We start from the raw sequence: 25,117 nt of genomic DNA, 5'->3' as shown, positions 1-25,117 counted from the left end.
GTCCCTTGTAATATACAGACATTCCTTGCAAAGCACAGAGGCAGCCATTTCCATGAGGGTATGAAGAGGAAAGCTGACAAAAAAAATTACGTTTCTCTGTTCATATACAGCAACTGCATATGCCTGCTTCATGAAGGCTTGGTGTACATTGCTGGCATATCTTTTTTTTTTTAAATACCTCAGGAAAGACGGAAATGGGCTGTAAGCTTCCCTTTTATTTACTTACGGGTGGGAAACTCTTCACCCCTTCCTTTAAAAGGGACTTGGTACTTCACCCTTCTTTGTTTTACATTGAAGGCCTCCTTACCTCTCTTCCCTAAAATTGTTCCTGAGAGCTGTTTTATTTTGGATCTTCTATTCTTTGCGTTCAAGGGTTAAGGCTATTTTGCTTCAACCCCCAACTGTTCACTGGTTAATCTTTAGATGAGACATACTTTGTCCAACATTCCTTCCCTGAGGTCAAGGATTATATAAAGCGCTGCGCAAACTGTTGGTGCTATATAAATACTGTATAATAATAATAATGTATGTTTCCTTTTGGTGGTTGCTGAGTTGTCCTCCACTTTATTGTGGAGGTCCATTGTCCTTTCAGATAGCAGCCTTTCCCTAGTGGTTCTAACTGTCCTGCTGTGGACAATTCTTGGTGCCTTTCGTTACAGTTCCAATTTTCATATCGATCCCCCATTTTTTCACTGGCCTTTCAGTCCGTTATTCCTTCGGATACCCTTCTATTAACATTTCCACATCCTTTATATCTTTCAGTGAATGTTGCCCACCCTACCTCACCATGACATCCCACATTTCTATGAATTACTATATCCCTGGGTCCCTCAATGGACAATGAAGAAAATAAGATGTTTGTACATACTGTAAAATCTTTTTCTTGAAGTGTATTGGGAGACGCAGGTCCTACCTCTCTGTGTCTTGACTCTGCTTGCTTAAAAAATTATAGCAAGACTGTTAGGGGCAAACTTTTTTTCTGTTTGCCATTGTCCACCTCCTGAAGGCAGTTGCATAACCCACATGTCTATAAATTACTACATCCCTGTCCCTCAATATACTCTAAGAAAAAGAAGAGGTATGCAGGAAGTTGTCCTATAATGGAGAAATTACCACACTGCTCAACTGCTTCATGTGTGTGTCTACAATTATTAATATTGTTATTCCCAAGGAACTGAAAAATGGTTTGGCCAACAAAAAGGTCTGTCACAAAATGGCCTCCACACTTTTGCACGCTCTTAGGTTTGATGGAAATTTGTAGCCATCAAGGACTGACACACAGGAAAATATCATATTATGGTAGAGATGTCAAGAGAATTTGAGAAATAAAATGAGAGCGTTATTCACAGAAAACAGCACAGCTTTATAGTTAGAGACCTAAAGGAAATGTATTCATGTGCCTTGTAATAGACAGCAGGCGAAATAAATTCTGGAGTAGGCTGAAGTGCTTTTCAGCTCATTGCTTGATGTTCTGAGGAAGAATTTATGTGAGACCAGAAGCCGATTGCTTGTAATAACAGCATGCAGCACTTTTGATCAGCTATCAAAACTAATATTCTTTCAAATGTTGTGAAGCCGATATTAGGGAGCTGTTGTGCACACTGCCAAAAGCCACAATCACAACGTTGTAAATCAACTTATGAGATGTAAGTTTCCTCCCCACTGATTAGTTGCTGCCGACACCGTGGTAAATTACAGTAACATTTGCAGTTTATATCTAGGATGTCTTTTCTGATTGATCTGAAATGGCAGTGAGTGCAGATATTTGTTACACTACCATGGGTTACAAGTTTAGGATAAAAAGGGAAAGAATAACGAGAAAGTGTAAAAGTATTTATAAAACGTGCACTTATATCTAAACCTACTGAAATGTTTATTAAAGCTGAGCTCCAGGCAAACAGCTAAGTGCACATATGTGAGAGCTGTTTTACCTACCAAGAAGGAAGCAGCTAACTGATAAGCTCAAGTCTCTGTCACTCTGCTCTTACTTTCTACCAGCATGTTCCTTGTTAGTATATGAGCACCGCAGCACCACTGATTGGCTCCTTGTGCTGCTTCTCCCTCGCCTAGTCAAAGCTCTGTTGTACAGGGACTGCAGGATGATAGGTCAAGATACATACACTGCTTGTGAAAAAAAAATAATTATATGATGTATTAATGAATATAGAACAGCATCAATGCGTCTTTTTTACCTGCCTGAAGTTCAACTTTAACTTTGTTTTTTACAATAGAGACCTTAGGAAAATGTTAAAGGTAAATGTGTGTTTATTGTCAGTTAGAGGGAACAAGATTTAGTATTTTTAAAGTGTTAACTCGCTTACCATTTCCCCCAATCAAATGGGGGTGAGGTAGGTCAGGGACAATAAAGGGAATCATAACATTTATAGGTGTTACAATCTGTTTTCTTTTTTTACTAATAAGCATTTAATACATGACAAATGGTTCACACTGCACCATGGGTTACCTAAAGAGAAAGCACAGCAGATGCTACCTGCCTTGAGGCTGACTTGAAACCTTTGATGGAGTCCCCTGATAAAGCATGAGCAACTTCTCTGACTCGTGTGTACATTTCATCTGGAGCTATTGAGCTCTGCTTTATACAACAGAGACAAAGGAAAATATTCTGGTTGGATAAAAGACTACATAATATTCATATGTAATATGCTATAATTACCTGACTGAAGACAATGACAAAAATATATTTTTTATATCTTATTTTTAGGTTCTGACCAGAGTAAAAAAAGAAAGGAAATGTGTACAAAATCACCATACATTTTCTTCATGTATTTTAGGCCTCCCAGTCCAAACTTCAAACGTCTAGTGTGACTTTCTCCTCCTCCATGTTCTGAAGCTGCCTGTTGTCTACAGTGGCTTGGTAGTGAGTCACATTGTTGTTGGACTTTTTGAACCTTGGAAAAAATAGTGGAGCCACAATGATAAGTTAGGTTCTTAGTCCCCTCCCCCTTAAAACAAATTACACACATTATTTACCCTGATGAGGCCTATTTTCTTCCCAACCACCACCAAAGAATATATCCTTGAAGTATTCTCTTCTTGCATACAAAGCTTTTAGGCTGTTATGGTAACATGCATTAATTTGGGGGTGATCCTGGACTCAGTGAGTCCTTCTTCAGACCACATTCACACCAAGGCGACAGTGTTTCAACAGGCTATGCGCACATTCCTTAGCGCAATTTTGTGCGTTTCAACAGGCATTTTCTGTTTATAACCAAGAGCGTTTCAAGGTACGGTTTCAGCTAGTTTTACAGCTGTCCAATGAAAAGCAGTCTCAGCTGCAAAAACGTGCTTAAAAAACATGCTGATCGGTGCGTTTACATTAAAGTCTATGAAGCAAAATGGACTGATAAGTGCCACAAACGAAGCTCAGGGACTATTTCAAACACCCGGGATATTTTGACGCACAATACAACATGGGATTAAATGTTGCATGTGTTTCAGCGCGGAAACAAACGCCAGACGAAGTGTTAAACCTTGTCAGTCCTTGGCAACTGCTGCTGTCTTCCTCCAGAGTCTCCTTTTCTTCTCCCATTGGTTGTTTAAGGATAACGTAATTCTAGTGCATGAGCAGGGGAGTTACATTGCCCCAGGACCCGTTCTGGATTCTACACTGCACTGCACATGCGAGAATTGTTAACAGGAAGGAAAAAGAGGCTTCATGGCATAGATGTACAGAGTCTCTTCGGCCATAAAACTCCACCTGCTAACATTTATCAAAATGAAGGTTTAGTTCTGCTTTAAGAGATGCAGAACCTACACTATGGTGCAATAAGTCATCAGACGCAGGGCAGATGATTTACTATTTCACTCTTCCTAACCATTAAGATAAGATATTGGCTGCAGATAAAGAACATTGTTTTTAATTAGTCAGTTGACTCATAGAATTTAGCATGAGCAGTACAGCTCAGCCATCGTGTAGCACTGCAAAGCAAGTGCTACATATGTAATGTCTGACTATGGCCACATATATGGTACATATATAATCAGAAATTATAAAAAGAAACAAGAGCATTAAAGCAATAACATCCACACACCAATAAATCAATACAATCTCTTTTAAAAAGTGTTTTTAAAAAAAAATAAATCTAGTCTTCAGGTAACTATGGTTTGTACGCCATTGAGAATAACTCGGGTCCTTTTGAATGTAAACCTTCATGGAGGAGGCCATCCTTACCACCATCACCTACTCCCAGTCACTTGCCTCCCTTTATTAAAAAGAAAGCTGCATTTTTATGTGGAATTAATATGTTAACAGTAAAAATACTAATGCCGTTTTTTTTTCCATCACTAACAAAATCTTTTTGGACCTGTTTTTGGATTAATATCTCAGCTATTCCTTGTAAGTTCTTCAAGATGATACCGTTCCAGAGGAGCCAATGGGTTTCTCATACCGTAAAGTCAGAGCTTTCTTTAATCTTTTTTTGATTATTGTGTGCAAAGGAAGCAACCTTGGCATTTCATCACGGTGAATGCTGTATTATTTTACAGCTTCTAATTCCCTCTCTCTGGTGGCCAGTAGTGAAATTACACCAAAGTAAAATATCTAGCATATCCAAACCCAAGACAAATGCCATATATTGCAGCTTACCAGTCCATGGATGTGTTGGCTGCATCAGTTTTCATTTTGGCAGTCTTTCTTTACTTTATGTTTACCTAGTGATACTGTAAAAATGTTCAATCACTGTACTGTATACACAGAGGAGCAGCTTTGTTACCCTAGGGCAGTACTACAGAACTCTTCCCGATCTTCTCTTTTCCATAACTTAGAAGTGAGGGACAAATGTAATTGGTAAGAGTGCAGGACTAGCAGAGAGCACAAAAAGTTATCAGCTCACAAGTTTCTGGTTGGATCATCAAATATTTTTTTACACTTATCCATCAGATTTAACAAAATGCTTTCAATGTTATATTTAACAGACCAAACAGGAGCAAAGTTTATTGTTTAGGTTTGTATAGAATTTAACCTCATTTTTTTGTAAAAATTTGGTTGTAGAACTTATAACTTTAATTCATCTCTTTAGTATACAAAACTTTAACATCCATTAATGGCATGAAAGTCAAAAACCCAAGAGAAAGTTAAAGTTTATGACATGTAGATCATATTTGAATGGAAAGGCCCAGCGAAAACACTGTGCCACATTTAATGTTATATTTAATAAAATGAATTAAATCATTCTTTTCTCTTATTTAAAACCAATTAATCTTGTTCTTTCCATAACAGTCATAATAATATATCTGTCTCCACACACACATACATACATACATACATACATACATACATACATGCATTATTCTAATATGTGCATCTATGTTATAAGAGTGTACTATGCACTCATCATACTTGCATTTGGGTCAAAGTTTAAGTTATAAAAGACAGCTATTTCTTATAAAACAAGTCTCTTTCAAGTCTCAACATCACAGAGGGAATATGGCTGTTCTTACTTGGAAATCGGTCCCAGAGGCAAAAGAAAAAAAAATACCATAAATTCCAAAACCTGATGTCAAAACTGACAGAGAGAAAAAAAAATGTGTTACAAAATATTCAATGTTCAAGTTAAAGAAAACTCTGACTCTGTACGGCCAAACATCCATTCTACATTGTTTGAGTTTTGTCATGTGTGTGTTGTAGTGTTCACATTTCACTCTGTGGTTTGATCTTCCTCTCTCATGACATCCTTTTATTGAATTGTGCAAAATATTTTATGGCCAACTCAAGCCAGAACTGATATTTTGGTGGTTGGATGCTGATAAGGTTGAATCAACCCTGCACACTTAAATATCAGTTTTGGGTGGCCTTGCATGTTAAAAGCATATTCCACCTTTTGCAAAAAAAAAAAGAAATGCACACACATTAATGAAATGCAAAACGTGCATTTATTAATTTGTTGTAGTGGAGCCTGCAAAGCATTGCTACCATGAGTGGATCATGGGTGCAATGCACAGGCTCCTGCAGACTCTTCCCCCAGCTCTAGGTCCGCACTGAGGTACAGACCTGAGGGTTTGGAGCTGGAGTAAGTAATCAATCAATCACTCACCATGATTGAGCATCATTGATATGTACAAATTCCCCTGCTGCACTGGCAAATGGGACTTGTAGTCTCTCCAGAGACACACACAGCTTCTAAGTGAGAAATAAAACCACAGGATGCTGAACCCAGGTAAGGATGGGGGTAGCTTTTTGAGGGAAAGTGTTGGTGAATGTGACCATGTTTCATGTTACACCTTCGATATGGGTGTAACATGAACCATGGTCACAAAGGTGGAATTAGCCTTTAAATCACAGGAAAGGGATAGAACCTCTATTAGGGTTTTGTTTTCCCCTTACCTCTCTTCCTGGGCACAAGGATTAGACTTAAAGATCATTGTTAGTAGAGAGGGAAAAGATTATAACCTCATTAAGGTTTTAGTGCTGACGGTACCTTCCTGTCCCTGTGGACCCCCTTCTACTTCTTTCCTGTCCTGGTATCATATGGACAAAAAAGTATGTGCAAGTCCTTCCAGTGGAGTCACAGGAAGAAAGTAAAGTAGTGAAAAAGTGAACTGAAAAAAACCCCTGAAAGTATGGTTGGAGTTAAGCTTTAATAGTTACCAAATAGGTTGACGCCCAAGTGCCATCTAACTTCTTCAATAAGCATTTGTAAACTCAAATGAGATATGCAAAGTTCATTATCTACAGCAACCAATCAACAATTACTTTTTATCTGACTACAGAAATCTGGTTTCTGGCTAATTGCTGTATGCTACTGCAATCCTCATTACTTTTTGCACTGTCTTATTTGATAAGTATGTATATCTTCCATAATCCTTAGTCAGAAACTCCTGGCAAGTGTAGTTCTTAGGTGCCCAAAATCTCCATTTGCCATTAACAGATGACAATAACAGTATTAATGAGAATAAATGTATATATATATATATTTTTTTTTTAGTTGTGAAGAACATCTTGGATTCCATTGGAGTAAATATCACTAACTTTTCAAAAATGATCCCAATTCTTCAAGTCATGTCCAACTTGACATCATATCTAGCGCAGAGTGAGATGTTTATTCGGAACTACTACCCTGTGGTTGAACAGTACGACTTTTACAGGTGATGTAACGTGGATGGTCAATTTAATGTGAGAAAAGTATGGGGGCTGCCATTGCAGGCATCCTTCTCAAAATGTTAGATGCCAGGTTGTGTCACTTCACTCATTTTTAAATCACTACCAAAACCAGTATCGAAAAATGTCAGAAATCCTTTTCTCTATATTTGTTTCCAATCAGCAACTTAGACAGCATTGAAGTTAGAGTATCAGAATCCAGGCCAGGGAAGTAACATCTTACAAATAAGAGGTCTGCAATGGGGGCTTTCCATTAACCCTTTTTTGACTAAAGGTCATTAAAGCCCATATTCCCAGGCCAAATTGAGCAGTGTCAACATGTATTGGTTAAAGTGACACTAAACTCAGGAGTTAAATCTTAAAAATGCATTCAAGTACCTTAACTATTAACAAAAATTTAGTTTATTTGTGTATCACTAAGCTGTAGATGCTCAAATCTTCTCTGAATTGGTGGTGACACTGTCCTTCCTTCTGGACGGTGGCTACTTGTGTTCCCCATGGTCCTTGTGTGTGTAGTAAAGTAGCCACCACTCCAAGCTCACTCCTTTGATGGACTACAATCTCATGTTTAGTTTACTAATTTGTTTTGTGATTGTAGTCCATCACAGGAGAGATCTTGGAGCGGTGACTACTTTACAACACACACAGGGACCATGAGGAACAAAAGTAGCCACCCTCCAGAAGGAAAGACAGTGTCACCAGCAAATCAGAGAAGATTTGAGCATCTACAGCTTAGTGATACACAAATAAGATAAATTTTTGTTAATCGTTATGGTACTTAAATGCATTTTAAAGATTTAACTACTGAGTTTCGTGTCCAATACATTTTCTGTATTCATTTTACAATTTTAAGAATTGTTAATTAATCAAAATATGTTACTGCCTATAGAATAATTTCTGGAGTGTAAAGCATTTACAGTGCTCAAATGTATGAGTTGACATGTTCTCTAGACACAAACATATAAGAAAATATTTGCTGGCTGGGAACCTTTGCAAATTTACTAATACATAGAAACAACTGTTAGTCAAAAATCAAAGCCCAGAAAAGCCATCTTGTGTTAAAGGAATTTGTTAGTAACTACAACTACATTAACTCTTTTAAATGTTTTTTTCTAGAATATTGTGAAAGTGTGTACATTTGTGAATTACTCTTATCCAAATTATTCTGCCGTCACCTGACAAGTAGCAGTGTTACATCCCTCAAACTTTAGTACTTCCTATGATCATTACTGGAATGTGATTTCATTTCACATTGGGACATACAGTATATACAAATTAATTCACAAATACTTGAAATTCCTGTCAGATTGACTGGAGAGACTGATGTACAATGTCAGTTTTATGAGGCAGAATGATAAGGATTGAGCCCAAACTTGTTGTATGATATCTTAGACATTTGTTGTATCCCATTGTATTTTGTAGCAGTGGAGAATTAAGGTCTTAGTATTTTTTTATTTTATTGTGAATAGTTTTTTTCATTTAGGTTGTTTCAGGCAGGTCATAGAAGACAATTGCGTTATGATGTATATAATGTATATTCCATTTAATGTAGTGGGACAGACCAAGGACTCTAATGCTGTAGTGTGAAATTTGTTCCCAAAATAATAGCTGTAACCTATTCCTGTCCTTCAGTCATCACATGTGTTTATAATATCACTTTGGAAATAATCAAATAAATAATCATAGAACACCTTTCATCAGTATGTAGCATACATATCACCTGCCTGCTTGGTCAAAGGGATTTAAGATACATCTTGCTCTTTCTTTCCTATTCCCAATTTCATCCCTATTCCCAATTTCATCCCATTGCCTTTATTTGCACCCTCACTTCTCTTGCTATAATTTTGTAATTGAATTTTCCTTTTTCTCTTCTCTTCCTATAATTTTGCTATTGAATTTTCTTTTTCATCTTCCTGTCCTTAAAGTGACATTAAACCCTCAGATTTTTTAAACATAAAACAATAGTGTAATGTGCGCCTTATTGTAATCCATGGTTGTTTCCCTTCTCTTTGCTGCTCTTTCTTTTAAATCTGTATCTGTTCTCATGCTGGGCAGAACTTCTGTTTTGCAGCAGACTGCCTTGTCTCAGGAATGGATACACGGTGTCTGTGTAAAAGTTTGTATAGCTTGTAACCTGACTCAGCACTACAGGAAGAGGCCCTGAGCTGAAAAGGGAAGTTCTCCCCAAGCATGAGAAGACATGAGGATTTAAAAGGAAGAGCAGCAAAGAGAAGGGAAACTACCATGGATTACAGTAAGGCGCACATTACAGTATTGTTTTATGTAAAAAAATCTGAGGGTTTAATGTCACTTTAACCTTTTCATTGTGCTCCCCAGCATTTATTGTGTATTTTTTTTAGCAGAATATCTCAGTACAGATAAGTGTATATTGAGCCATTTTCACCCTGCCTTGTTGATTCACAATTGATGCTAACCAATGTCATATTTTGCAATATTTATTTAATAATTATTATTATATTTAATATTACTATTTTTGCAATGATTCTACGGGCCTTTTTTTATGTCAATAGATTCCCCAGGTGGGCATCCCACCAGGGAGACTATCAATTTTTTGACACTTGATAAACAGCCTTGTGAGGTCTGCAGCTGGCGTGCCCCCCAAAAAATAAAACTATGGTTTTTAGTAGAATGAGAAAAAAATAAAACCTCTGAATTCCGCTTGTACCCACATTGGGAAGATTCACCTTTCTTCCCATCCCAGGGATAATTGTCAACAGGACAGAAAGAATAAGAAAATCTTGCCTGTAGAGTTAAAGCCAGGAACAAACACTTTGGATTTTCCTCACACTACAGTCTCTGGGGTTTACAGAAAAACATAAACAGCATCTTGCCAGCAAGATTGGTCAGAGGAAAATGTTGAGACTTGTTCAAGTTCAAGAGATTTGCTCTAACAATCATTTTCTACAAGTGCTCCTATCAACCAAAGACAGGAATTGAAGCTGCAAGAAGGCATTGGAGCACAAAATCTAAATGACTGACCACTAGAGCAATGTTGGCTAGTCTGAAGACTCTAATATTGTCTCTGATGTGCCATGCAGATGGTAGAGCCAGAATTTGGTGTACACAAAAAGAGTCCTTCAGAATTTGGTGAAAAAGATGTGTTGCATATGAACTGTATTAGGCAAATATGCAGTAATAGTATAATGCTCAGTGTCAGCATGGACCAAACTCCCTAAGAAATCTGAATGAATGCTGAGAAGAATTTAGGCAAACCTAAAGGCAAATGGGTGTACTACATAGTACAGATACCTAATTAAATGGCCCCTAAATGTAACCTAACATGCAGAAAAACTGGAGGGTAGGGTACAATGGGAACATACTAAAAACCTGGCACAAAGGTTTCCAGAGAAACAATATCAAAACATGGGATTGTCCTATGTCAGCAATACATGAAACAAGAATGAGCTCCAGGTTTGTTTATTGTAGGCGTTTTGTCTGCTGAATAAACAGTTATGCATTCTGCTTTAATTTAAATGCCATTTCCTGGTATTGATGAATGGAATCTTGCATTATGTGAGAGGGAATACTGTTTATCTAGCTTACAAAGAAGTCATATACTTTGCCCAGGGTACAGTCTGTAGTATACATGTGGTCTTGTGACTCATGTCATTAATGTAGTGTGAACAGTGATAGCAATGACATTCTGACTACTATGTGGGTGACCGTTTGTCCCTTTGTGGTCATAATCACAGTAAAATGACTCATTCATGGCAAGTAATGTGTTTATGGTTTAATCTTCAATCCACATGCTTGATAATTAAATTGTTGTTGTCTTTAAGGAGGCATGAAATTAAATCCACATATGTTAGAGATAAGTAGTGATTAAGGGAGTTATTGGCTAAAGAGCCGAAGGATCCAGCTGTAGCTTCGACTGATCCTTCAGCTCTCTTCGGCCACCTCTGTCCTTTGGTTCAGTCGAACGGAAGGGCTGCTGTACACGCTATTCACAATAGCCCATACAGCAGCTGAGCTGAAGTCATATGCTTCGGCTCGAGTGAGCCGAAGTGAGAGCCGAAGCGTGGATATAGGTCGGCTGAAGCCGACCAATCTTCACGCTAATGACAGCTGGGCAGAGACAGCCGTCATGCATGCAGCCAATTTAAATGAACAGCTGTAAGGAGGAACGCCCAGTTTTTTAAGAGTAATCAAGCACAGAAGTCTCTATAGAAAATCCATAGATAACCATTTGACAGTCTGCATCGATAAAGAAGATGGATTGTTGACACAAGTTATTTGGTGTGCTGGTGACGTTTTCTATATAGTTGAAGATGGTGAAAGATGGGACAAGTCCTCTAGAAAATTGGGAACATTTGGTAGATATGGACTAGTGGTAAGTTTCAATATGATAAACTAATGGTGAATGCTATATAGATAACTGTGATCTGTCTTCTACAAATAAGACCCATGTGACAGTACCCTGTACTTTCAGGTGGTTGGGCTCCCTCGTTCTCTGCTGTATGGTCACACTCATTGTAGTCTTCTATTTCCTTGGTCTGCTATGTGGTTCTTGCGGTTATGACCAGCATTCATCTCCGACTACTAGAGGCTGCATCTCCAATACCGGGGGAACCTTCCTTATGGCGTGAGTATTCCTTGTACGGTGGATAACTAAACTTCCAAAGATGTTCCAAACTTGGGGGTTTTCATTTTGTAAGCATTTCAAAGCATATTAGGGGAGCTGCTGTTCCTCATTTTCTGAAGTGGTAAAGAGGAAAAAATATTTAAGGTTTACATTTTTAGGCAAAATACATGTCCTTTCTATACGCTTGTCATGGAGTTATTACTTGAGTCAGAAAGAAAAACAGATCTGTACAGGCAAATGGCACATTTTCATTTATAGAGTACCTAATTTTTTTTTATTTTTTTTTTATAATAGCTGTCACATATTGCATTATGTTCCTCGAGTGTGTTACACAATGGTAAAAGAAAGTGGCAAGGTCTCTTTAACAGTTGTTACAGATACCTACAATTAATAAACATTACAGTTGTTCAAATATGCCAAGAATGTATTAAAGGTAGGAACAGACTTTAACAGATGTCAGAGGATTCAGTTTGTCAGTGAATGAGTGAGAGTCTATTGGCTGCCTCAGCACAGCTTTATTTATTATTATTATTAGTATTATTATTAATAATTATAATAAAAGTAATATTCACCATTGCCTATACACAGTCTAAAAGTAGTTGTAAGCTGGTTTGCGCATCTGAATGCACTACATAAATAACACAATTCATACCATCCTTTACACATTCTGAACTTGAATACTATACCAATCCTACCTCATAGCGCTGGAGTCTATAAAGATCAATGAGCAGGAAAGTTACTGTGATATGGCAAAAAAATGGGGAGGGAATTCAGTAAAGGCTTTGTACCACTTTTATGAACCACTAGTATGGCCCTTTAAAAGCTCCAGTGCAAAATTTAAAAAAGCCCTGTTGTCAGTTTTAGTAGCTTTACCAACATTTACGAAAGATTCTGGTAGTTTTTTTTATAGTGTGAATTTAAGAGACTATTGTTATGACTGCAACAGATTTATAAAAGATTACCACCAGTTTACAGATTAGAAAACCGGCAGTAATGAAAACCAATCCTGAGCTGGGTGCAGAGAGACGTCAGTGCTCAGAGTGGAGCATTTGTATGCTGGAAGCTGTCATGAATCTGACAGCTTCCTACTGAGGGTTCATTGCTTGCTACGACACCACTGGCTGCCCATGTCCTAGCAACCAATGACGCATCCCCGCCTCCACTCAGATGCCAGCCAGGATATTCCCTAGCCAGCAGCTGAATGTAAACAAAGGGGTTGAGGATGCTGGCTGACATAATTAATTGAATATAGCCATGGCTCTTTTGTTTACATTCAGCTATCAATTGGGAAATGGGTCATTGGGGCCAGTGATGAATGCAACATAGCAACCAATTATGCTGACAGTGGGTGGTGCCTGATGAGAAAACTGAGGGACTAGTTCCCCATCAGGTCCACTGCCCTGGTGATTGACAGTAGGCAGCGGGCAGATTCCATAGCCATTAGACAGCCTGCTATTGGCTATGTAATCTGCCCACTGCCTGCTAGTCCCTCAGCATCCCCATCAGGCTCTTCCCACTGTAGCATTACTGGTTATTAGAACGCTGTTGGCTACACAGAAAAACTGCTCACAACTGCGTGACAACAGTGAATCAACCATGGGAGGTGGTGGGCTGCAATGAGGTCAGGTATGGACACTCCAGCCTCAGTGCGCCTCCCTACCTGTTTCCATGAATCTGAGGCAAGCACCAACATCTGTCGTGTGAATACATGACAGGATTCTATAGTGTCGTAGACATTCTTCATGAATTCCAGGGTGTGACTTAAGGGCATATTTATAATATGGTCAATGTGACATTCACCAAACACTCACTATGGGTGAATCAATAACCTGTTTGTTCAAAGTCATACTGAATGCTTTATAAATATGTTTCCTTTTTATAGCTCTCTAAAAAACCTAAGTGGTGGTTTCTCCAAAGTTTTCCAGTCCTGCCCATCAGTGCTAGGCTCACACTGTTTTGGTGTGATGAACGCGCATTTTGTTACATGTTCACATGCATTGCATTAAGGCAGCCCATTCATTTTGTTAGGGCTGCCGATGCACCCCATCACAAGCAAAGCTGCACTTGATGCTTTTTTGGGAACACAATGGGCATACAGGGTACTGAGTTTCTGTATGCTGCAGCACAGGTGCGATGCCTTAGTGCATTGGGGTGCCATTCAGAACAAATGATACCCCAGCCCACAACATATGTAACATGCACTTTAACATGCTGTAACATGCACTTTACCATGCTGTAACATGCACATTACCATAGCGCAATACTGCGAACTGGCCCTTAGAATAGTACTGGGTGAGTTTTACCTTAATGCATTGTCAGCATTAAGGAAAAAAACATCCAGTACTTGTCTAAAACCCCTGTTCTCCCCCACACTTTCCTGCAGCCATTTGTATCCTCAGGGTTCTCTGAACTTCCTGGTTGTGGGGGAGGGTACTAAGGGCAGAGCAGCCACAGGTTCCTTCTGCCATCAGTCAAACTGTGACTACAAGTGTGGGGGTGTGTCTGGCCAAATGCAGTATGTGTCTATGGACGCACTCAGCTGGGTGCGGCCATGGCCGTCAGCATGCACATCCGGGTGCCTCCACAGCAGCCAGCTAGCTGATGCAGGCATCCATATGAGGGGGGTGGCGCTTTGGATACCACTAGAGAACGAGGAAATTAAGACATTTAAAGGATAAAAAAACATTTTTTAATGTAAGTTAAAGCAGTAGAAACCGTTAAAAAAAACAAAGGTTTAATATCACTTTAAAGTTTACAAGGTTTACACACTTAAAACAGGGAAGGAGTGCAGCGTTATAATAAACCTGTTGTTTGCCAGTAATATAATGTAGCAGATTTTACATGGATGTCTCAGCAGTTGCAGTTCCCTCCACCCTGGGCAAGTGTCCACACTGACAACATCTCTCATTAACAACCATCGCGGAGTGGAATTTTCAATCATAATGTGAACACGGTTTGATATTTGCCAGTTTATCAGCTGTTTACAAAAGTTTTTCAACATGAAATGAAAAGGTTATTTGGCATGTTGAATCTTCAGTAAATCAGATGAAGAATTATTATGAGTGAATCTAGAGTGAATCAAGTTTCTTTTTTTATCTGTCAACAACTTAAGTGGTGATTTCTCCAACGTTGCCCAGTTTTCCATCTGCCATTGCCAATACAAAGCCATAGAATAACATTGCTGATTCCATAATGCAGAATAAACAAATAGCTGGGAAATCCAACTTTAATTTGGTTCTGTGGTAGGGGGCTAAAACAAGAACCACTGCAGGACATTTTCACAACTAGTGTCCAAGGATTAGGAGAAACCTTTGTCACCCAAAATCAACATCTGAGGCTAAAGTGCTCTTTAATATGAACCATTACATAGCATATAAACAAGTAGTGTTTATGTAAATTGCTTCGTCAGCTATTTCAAACAGACTCTCCCCAAAACCTGCAAACTAAACAGCACAGTTACCGATTGATTTTTGTAAAAAGTCAGCAGCTAAACCTTCATGTTAATCATTAACCCTTGGAGGTAGACGTATGCAGAAAGCAATGACACATGACTGTCATTGGGAATCACTGTATCTCACAGCTAGACTAGCAAGGATTTTGTTCTCTGATTTTGCACCAGTGCTTTATTTATAATCTAAATAGTTCATGTTTGCAATGCATGCATTTTCTATGAGCATTGAGGAAGGGTTGATTTAATGCAGAGATTGGTCAAGCATGTACAGATGTGAGCTGCCATGTTTAATATGCTAAGACTGCTGCCAGTAAATTTAGGTGTCATGGTGACTGACTTGTCCCTGACAGTGACAGTGCAGAAGCCAGCCACCCGCTCTGCTTCTGTAATAAACAGCTAAAATCCTCATGTCTGTCTCATTTAGGTCATCGTGCGGTGCATACCATGTGTACATGTCTCAGTCTGCCTGACATCTCTGCATCTAATAAATAACTTCACTGCTGTAGGCAAGGCATAGCAGTTATAGGTTTCCACAATAAATTGAAGGTATAATTTTACAGCTCTGTTAAAAAATCGGTAGAAACTGTACCAATTTCATTTGGATATGGGTTAAAAAACATATATGACCCAGGAAAGCTAGGGTTTATGGCATATACATACAGCCATTTTTAAAACACATTAAATATAATATTCATTCCTTCTTCTAGATAGCAAGTGGGATCAACACTCCATCCAAAAATGCTGGTTTAGTGCATAGAAATGAAGCAGAAAATTTTGAGCATTTTATCCAATTTTTAAGAGTCATTTGGGATAGTGGTAGAGATTGAGTAAGGTTATCAGCACAGCCAGTGGCATACTTGACATCCCTAATTAGACTTGAGATCCCCCCTTAAATAAAATACAGACTACTTCTCTCCGCTGCATATAAGGCAATCTCCAGCGCCCTAACTTACCATTAGCACTTCTGCTTCCAACAAAAATCCTATGCAAATATACGTTTTCTGAAAACCAATATTTGCATATCGCTAGTTATGCCCCTACACTCAAGCACTTGGACCTGGTGACTAGCTGCTCGGGCACCAAGCAATATTTTGTGGTAGAAAGGTGCATTTGTGCCCCCATACCTTAAAGTAATGTTTTTTCAATAGGGCTCAAGTGCAGGTTGGGGTGGTTGGTAAGGTAAAAATTGGCGCTGGAGGGAATTCATTTGAATTGAATCTACGTTGAATAGTGATTTTAACCTTCTCTGTAAAACAAAAGGCAACACGGCCATCTGATGATACCTTCTATGCTGGTGTTGGGAAAGGCACTTACTGCTGAGTTACGTCTTAACCAAAGTACTGGGTGGACCTGGTATTGCTGTATATAGTAGCGCTATTTACTACTCACCAGATATACAGAGATACAGTTCAAGGTCATGCAACCTAAGTCATATAACTTAATAATATCAGTGCTTCAGAGCAGTGCCACCTTGGCTTTAGGTTATATATCCTGGGAATGGAGTACCATGGGAACTGGCAACTAACACCTACATTTATTCAATTAGCAATGCCCCTGCACTCCTCCTTAATGTCTCACTTTTTTAAAGTAGACTTCAACCTAGAGTCTGGGGCTACCCCAAGGCAGAGGGCACCTACATGTCATCATTTCCATCACAAAAGGTTTATTATTTGTTGGTGAAGACTTACAAATCATTATTTTGTGCCTCAATGGCCTGCATTGTTTCCAGAACTGCTGCTTAATAACAAAGGTAATTTTAAACTTAAATCAGACCTAAAGCCTATATAAGACCTAAACTTTTACCAACTCCCACCTTACTTACCTATACTTACCTATTAGCAGTCCCAGGCTCCTTCCGGCTGTGAGTACCAGAATACTAGCGTGTGCAGCACAGCTGACGATGGAACTCTCAGCCTCTAACAGATTTGTCATACATTTTGTCTAAAGAAGTGGCCAGGCATGACAAAAAATGTGTTGATGGTGTAGAAAACTTCTTTTAGTAAAGATTTTTTTTTTTTATTTCTGCATTTATTGAAATAAGAAAACAGTAACACTCGGATAAAGGAAAAAGCATTACATAGCTCAGAGTAACAAAATGGGATATAACAATCATTGGCATGGTAACAAGTCAACCATTGTAAAAAACATATAAGTGAGAACAAATAATGTACATAGTAAAAACTATACTTATAAAGTCATATCGAGCACAAGATCACACCCATTATGCTTAACTCACCATCAGGGCCATAACAAAGAAAAAGGGCTCAGCGGCTTTCTTCGTCACTGAAAATGCTCCCATCTCCTGAAACCTTATATATTGGGGGGTTAAAAGGTACGCTAATAACATCCCAGAACTGATTCCTATATGAAACAAACTAAAATACACTTATATGCTCCTCTTATGCAAGGAGGCGGTCAAGTCTTCCATATGGTAGATCTCGTCTAGCACAAAGAACCACATCCCCACTGTAGGGGGTCTAGACTGTCTTCACAACAACGTAATGCAGGATCTCGCCGCATTCATCATGTGGATGGTCAGCAATCTTTTGTACCGTTTAAATGGGGAGGAGAATTGAGTGCAAACAGTCTAATACAAGTCTGCATAAAGTACCTTAACTATTAACAAAAATGTATCTTGTGTGTCACTCGGCTGTAGAGCCTCAAATCATCTCTGAATTGGTGCGGACACTGTCCTTCCTTCTGGAGGGTGGATACTTTTGTTCCCCTTGGTCCCTGTGTGTGTTGTAAAGTAGCCACTGCTCCAACCTCGCTCCCGTGATGGACTACAATCTCAGTTTAAATTAGTAAACTAAACATGAGTTTGTAGTCCATCACGGGAGTGGGCTTGGATCGGTGGCTACTTTACAACACACACAGGTCCACATGATGAATGCGGCGAGATCCTGCATTACGTTGTTGTGAAGACAGTCTAGACCCCCTACAGTGGGGATGTGGTTCTTTGTGCTAGATGAGATCTACTATATGGAAGACTTGATCGCCTCCTTGCATAAGAGGAGCATATAAGTGTATTTTAGTTTGTTACATATAGGAATCAGTTCTGGGATGTTATTAACGTACCTTCCCCCCCCCCAATATATAAGGTTTCAGGAGATGGGAGCATTTTCAGTGACGAAGAAAGCCGCTGAGCCCTTTTTCTTTGTTATGGCCCTGATGGTGAGTTAAGCATAATGGGTGTGATCTTGTGCTCGATATGACTTTATAAGTATAGTTTTTACTACGTACATTATTTGTTCTCACTTATATGTTTTTTACAATGGTTTACTTGTTACCATGCCATTGATTGTTATATCCCATTTTGTTACTCTGATACACAAATAAGATACATTTTTGTTAATAGTTAAGATACTTGAATAGGCACAGGAAGAGCACAGCTATTTTTTTAATAGCTCACCCTCCCCCGCCTCACCAAATTACCAAACCGCTGCATTTTCCAGACTCTTTTGCTCCTCTGGGGGGGCCAGGACTACACCAAATGCTGTCAGGATGGAGAGTAGACCACGGAAAGTCCATTTCCTGATCTGCTCTATGATCACTAAAGCATGAAGTGCTGTGCTCTTGACAGTTCCTGCTTCAGAGTTGTCAGAAGCCCGGTTGAAGAGCCTGATAAACAGATGATCAAGTACAATCCTGTGTTTGATTTTATACAATGGAGAAAGGGTGGAGGGAGTTTGGGGTCTAATATGTTAGAGCTAAAACAGCATACACTGATTTCTATTTCTGACATTCAGAGAAGCAATATTGTCTTTTGAGCACTAGATGGCACTGTAGTGCAGTGTTAGTCTCCATGCTATATCTATGATATATATTTTTCCTTTCTACAAATGCTGTATTCTGAATAAGATACATTTTTGTTAATAGTTAAGATACTTGAATGTATTTTTAAGATCTAACTCCTGAGTTTAGTGTCACTTTAACAGAAGGATAAGACTCTGTGATTTAGTCCTGTGCCTGAAATTGTATAATCTTATTGGACTCAGCTGTCACTTTTTTAAAATAAGTATAGACATTCTGGTGTCAATTGAGCCTATGGAGTCTTATTTGTCTTTAATCACAGTTTTTTATTTATTGTTACACAGTGGTGTTGTATTCAGCTTCATCTTCTCCTGGGTCCTTATGCTCATTGTAACCATCACATTCCTGGCTGGCGGAAATGTTGAAAAGCTGGTATGTGAACCATTCCAAGACAAGACTTTGTTTAAGGTGAGAATTACTTTCATTAATATAATCTTGACTTTGGAGGACAGCAGGATAGGTGGAGGGACCACAGAATGAATGAAACAAAAGCAAGAATATTCTTGTACTACACTTTGCAAGTAAAACTTAATTCAGCATTCCTCAAGATCTCAGTGCTTCATCTAAATGCATAACCAACATAATAGATGTTGTCTCCATAAAGGGAACCTGTCACCTGTCAAGCGTTGCCTATGGAAAATTTTGAGTACTATAGTTTTTCACCCCATTCTTTATATTTTTTAAACACATTTAGGAGAATTTGTAAAAACTGGAGCAGACTAAAACTGTGGCAGTTGCCAATGGCAACAAATCAGCAACTCTCTTCAGTTTGTTCAGTTAAGATTTGAAAATGAAACAGAGAAGCTGATTGGTTGCCATGCACAGCTGCTCCAGATTTTGGCTGCTCCAGTTTTTATAAATTCCCCCATTGGGTATTATATTGTGTTTGTGTGCACTAAAATTCATTTTAGTTTATTTGTTTCTAAAAATATTGATTTGATAAACACTTGTGTAAATATCAGGCAACATAAAAAATGCAGCTGTTTGGGGGTTTAAAGTAACTTTCTATTAGAAACAAATCAGATTTTAGCATGTGTATGAAAAATGAAAAGAATGCGCCGGCCCTACACAGGTTAAAGTAAATCTGTGAACATTGTATTTGATCTTCACTATGTTCTTCATGTGAAGAAAGCCATCATTAGCAGGGCATTAGAAAACATTTTTTGACATGTGATATGAGTGATACATAGGGAACTCTGCGTGTCGGCATATAATCCATACAAATATGATGCTCAGGGCAGGAATCCCATTTACCTCTCCTTTTAGCTTATGTTGTTGTGCATACCATGTCAAGCTGCAACCTGTGTGTAAGCCTAAAACTGTCAATTACACACTTGTACTCTGAGCTCCAGGCACCAGTAGCCAGCTTGGAATTTTTCGTACTACCCAGCAATGCTCGTATATGCTTTTATACATGAACCATAGGCTTTGTTCTGATTTATATAAAAAAAAATAAAATTAAAAAATAGGATTTTTAAAGGGGCTGTTACCATGTAGGCTTGTCTAAGAAAAAATAAAGGGCTTTAAAAGCTCTAATATAACGTCCTAAAAACAACTAAGTTTGTATATGTTTCTATTCCTGTACAGACTTTGACATTTTCTCAAAGTGAGGAAAATGTCATCTTAGACAGTTGTCATTGTAACAGTTGTCTCTATTAGGAGATTTCCATTCTATTCCTGTTCTGGTGAGAACTCAAAATTATGGATTTTCCTCTCTTTCAGTTCCAGTGACAATGGTCACCAAGACAGATGGAAAGGGGGAATCTGCCCAGCAGGGACACAGACGTCAGTTAAAACCTGACAGAGGTTGTAACTGCTCACAACTGTATCCAAGACTACAAAAATAGCTGAGCTATTAAATATACTTGATGCAATAATTTATTACACATGATCTTGGATCTATCCTCCAATAGTCCATAACTTTTGAATTTCCTCTAAAACATGTATATGGATTACTCACAGCTTTGAACCTAATATGTAAAGTTCCTTGTGCTCCTGTAAGCACACCCACCAAGCATTTGTTAGATTTGAGAATATCTGCTGCATGAAGTCACGTTAACCTCTACTGCATAGAGTAATGCTAACCTCTACGGATAAATATGATATGCTCAGCTCTGTATTTAACCTATACTTGCACAGGCTTTTAAAATTTACCAATGTTTTCATTAGTCTGTAACTAGGGATGCACCAATAGCGGTTTTTCGGTATCAAGAATGAGCACCGATATTTGTTTTTCCGGTACTCGCGGATACCGAATAATGATACTGAAAGTCCCATTAAGGAAGTCGGGCGGCATGTAACGACTCGCCACCTGGCTTCCCGATTAGCCGGAAAGCCATCTCCATGCTCCCTTGTCCCCAGGTGACGAGGGAACATGGAGTCGGCTTTCTGGCCAATCAGGAAGCCAGAGTGAGCAGGTAATGACTCGTCGCCTGCCTTCCTGGTTGGCCAGCTTCCCAACCAATCAGGAAGCTGGGCAGCAAGTTATTACCCGGTGCCTGGCTTCCTGATTGGCCAGGAAGCCGACTCCATGCTACCATGTCACCAGGTGACGAGGTTAGAATGGCTAATCAGTAGGGATGCACAGATACTTTTCGAGTACCAGTGCAGATACTTGGCATTTTCATGAGAACTACCAGGGTTGCAGCGGTTGCAGCTGGGACCTGGCTCTGGTACTCCACCACTGTCCTGAAATCATTAGTCAATATTGTTTTAGAAAAACTATCACATGACAATAAACAAAAATGTATCAGTACTCGTACTTGTAAGTACTCGGCAAGTACCAGTACCCGTACTCGCAAAACTGGTATCTGTGCATCCCTTTATTTATATTTATAAAAACAAAATCGTACATTAAAACAGAGATGTACAAATCCCAGGAGCTCCGTGTGCTCCTTACAAATGACAGCTGCCTCCTAATTTTTGAATTTTTCTCTAGTGTAGTCTTGGAGCTCAAAAGTATCGGTACATGTACTCATTCTTGTACCGAGTACTGTACTTGGTATCAGTGCAACCCTACTAATCAGGAAACTGGGGGGTGGTTAATAACTCGCCACCCGGCTTCCTAATTGGTGGCGAGGTAGCATGGAGCCGGCTTTCCGACCAATCAGAAACCTGGGGGTGAGTCATTACCCGCCCCCCGGCTTCTTGATTGTCTGGGAGGCCGGCTCCATCCTCACTCGTCATCAGAGAGCATGGAGGTGGCTGCTCAGCCAATCAGGAAGCTGTCGCCCTGCTTCCTCATGCAGAAAGTTCCGTATCGGGATATAATTGGGAGCATTTGGGCGAGTACAAGTACTTGCCCAAATACTCGGTATCTGCACCTATACCAGTATCGGTATCGATGCATCACTATCTGTAATACAGTTGGTCATAAATTCATGACTAGGATATTAAAGATGACCTGTTTTCTGGACTGCATGACCATCACTTCTATACACCAACAAATTACTAGTAAATAGCCAGCACACAACATAAAGTGTAGTTTAATGGCTATGGCATTCTTTTAATAGCAAAAATGTATAAATAACAAAAAACAATGTACAGAAAATTCAAATGGGGTCCTTTGCAGACACTTTCCATAAAGTCTCTATATATATGTAAACCCGTAAGGCTGTCCTCAAGCGCAGTACACCAACTGTAAGACGATTTCAAAATGAACATCAGATACAGCCCATGGAATAATCAACCAGTTCACTAGCACTTAACCAAGCATAATAAATGGGTGACTTACCTAACACAGTTTACAGTTTACATTTTGACCCAAAAAACTGCTTTCAAGGACCTTGCACCTACACCCCCAACTGCTATGGCTCAAACAATTCCCTGCCTACCTAAATTCTTTGAAAATGGGGCAAATGGGTGGGAAGTTCACCCAATGCCATCTAGCCTCTGGCTGAGGACCGCTTGACTCCTCCCCTCAGACCACCCATGCAGCCCCGCTGCTAACCTCTCCATTTGCCAAACTTCCTTAAACCCTGGTGGGTGGGAAATACACCCAATGCCAGCTAGTCTGTTACTGGGGAGTGCTTGACTCCTCCCCTCAGACCATCCCTGCAGACCCATCTGATGTCTCTCTGTTTTTCCAGTCAGGTATGTACGAATTTTATATACTTCCTCCAACCTGTTTAACCACTCCATTTACCAAACTCCTTTAAACCCAGTCATGCAGGACATGTGCCTATGTTTCAAGGCCTCTCTATAAAGCCAATAGAAATGGTTAGCTAATTATTAACCTGGACACCCCAACAATGATTGCAGGATATTATTTTAGGCTGAAATAGAGGTTGGGCACTTCTTGTCTGCTTCTGTAGACAGGCTTTGTTAAACATTGTATGCTACTATAGGACACTCAGAGCCAATCGTCACATTCAGACTTTTAGTTTCCAGCTGCAAAACAGTAGACTAAGAGCAGAAATAAGTCTCATTGACCAGACTCTGATTTACTACTTGGCCACTATAAAATTGCTCCAGAGCTTTTATACTAGTCTTTTAAAGATTGTCACAATACATATTTCACTGCACTTTTAGACTGTCTCTTTCTCTTTCTCCATTAGAATATCGGGACCCCTAATGATTTTTCCACTAAACAATCGAAGATTAGCACTATGACTTACACTAAGATTTAAGGAACTGGCACTACAAATCCTCAGCAGATTATCAAGATTAGTTTTTCACCTTTTCCACTAAGGAGATCAGTATAGGGCAATACACTTGTCCCAGAGTTGGATTAACCATTAGACAAAAGTAGCACATGCTTAGGGTACCAAGGGAAAGAGGCACCACTGAGTTTTTATTCCCAAGCTATCATGCCCTTAAAGGATCAGTGCACGTTTAAACAAAATGCACGTTTCCTTTTTGCCCCGAGCTTAATGATCCCACCATCCCTCTCCATACTTATCAAGATCCCACTGCTACTGCCTCCATTGTTTATTTGCATCCCACACTGCAAGTCTTCTCACTCTTGGTCACATAGGCACATTACAGTCCCATCATCTCTCCTTCAAATATGAAGGTAAACGAGCCCCATAGACTTCTTCATCCTTAATTAGGGATGCACAGATACTTTTCGAGTACCAGTGCAGATACTTGGCATTTTCATGAGAACCACCAGGGTTGCAGAGGTTGCAGCTGGGACCTGGCTCTGGTGCTCCACCACTGTCCTGAAATCATTAGTCTGTATTGTTTTAGAAAACTGTCACATGACAATAAACAAAAATGTATCAGTACTCGTACTTGTAAGTACTCGGCAAGTACCAGTACCCGTACTCGCAAAACTGGTATCTGTGCATCCCTTTATTTATATTTATAAAACCAAAATCATACATTAAAACAGAGATGTACATATCCCTGGAGCTCCGTGTGCTCCTTACAAATGACAGCTGCTCCCTAATTTTTAAATTTTTCTCTAGTGTAGTCTTGAAGCTCAAAAGTATCGGTACATGTACTCGTACTTGTACCGAGTACTGTACTTGGTATCTGTGCAACCCTATTCTTAATTATCATTAATTAAATAAGTGATTTTTCCCATTATTTATAAATAAAATGCCAATAACTTAGCCAGTTGCTTGATTTTGATCTATGTCCAATCTGTTAAATAAATAAATAAAACATAAAAAAAGTTTGTATTTAATACAGTTGTGGTGTCTGGCCTGGGGCTGGAAGAAAACTGAAGAAGGTTTATAAATGTTCAAACTTGTATTTCCCTTTCAGTATTTTCTGAGTCTTAATGTTTTTTTCTGTTAGGTAAAGAAGGGGTAGAGGGGGATATTATTGTTAGGCTGTGCTTAGGGCATTAGTTGCCCTTAATCCATCCCTGACTTGACTATTTCATGACCAGAAACCTTCTTTTTCCATTAGGCTTCCTGGAATGTACACTATAATTTTTCACCAGATAGTTGGCTGATGGGTATTGAGAAAGAGCTCCTGTCTGGTCTTAAAAGATACATTGGAGCAATGGGAGCCCTTAAAGTTCATGTGGTCTGTATACATCGACATCTATTTGTTGCCATTGCATCCACTCAGGCATGTGGACCATTCATAATCATTGTGGGGTGATATTGGTCTGCCCCAGCCAGGCCAAAAGTTACGAATTGCATCATCATTTTAGACATCCTATAGTTATAAAATTAGA

At 39.2% G+C, this 25,117-nt stretch overlaps 1 protein-coding gene across 1 annotated transcript in view; it reads left to right on the top strand.

Annotated features, from left to right (window-relative positions):
* The window catches only part of PROM1 (prominin 1), a 160,802-nt gene that overhangs the window by 98,680 nt on the left and 37,005 nt on the right, over positions 1–25,117 (top strand). Inside the window, exons 12-15 of the mRNA XM_018571167.1 lie at positions 4,349–4,357; positions 6,945–7,104; positions 11,568–11,720; positions 19,269–19,392. Of these exons, the coding sequence (XP_018426669.1) occupies positions 4,349–4,357; positions 6,945–7,104; positions 11,568–11,720; positions 19,269–19,392 (446 nt within the window). The remainder of the gene's footprint in view (positions 1–4,348; positions 4,358–6,944; positions 7,105–11,567; positions 11,721–19,268; positions 19,393–25,117) is intronic.

This window comes from Nanorana parkeri, unplaced genomic scaffold (genome assembly GCF_000935625.1).
Source record: "Nanorana parkeri isolate BGI_ZX_2015 unplaced genomic scaffold, ASM93562v1 scaffold1690, whole genome shotgun sequence".
Classification (NCBI taxonomy): domain Eukaryota; kingdom Metazoa; phylum Chordata; class Amphibia; order Anura; family Dicroglossidae; genus Nanorana; species Nanorana parkeri.
Note: the sequence above shows the minus strand (reverse complement) of the source record. Positions and strands in the feature narration are given on the sequence as shown.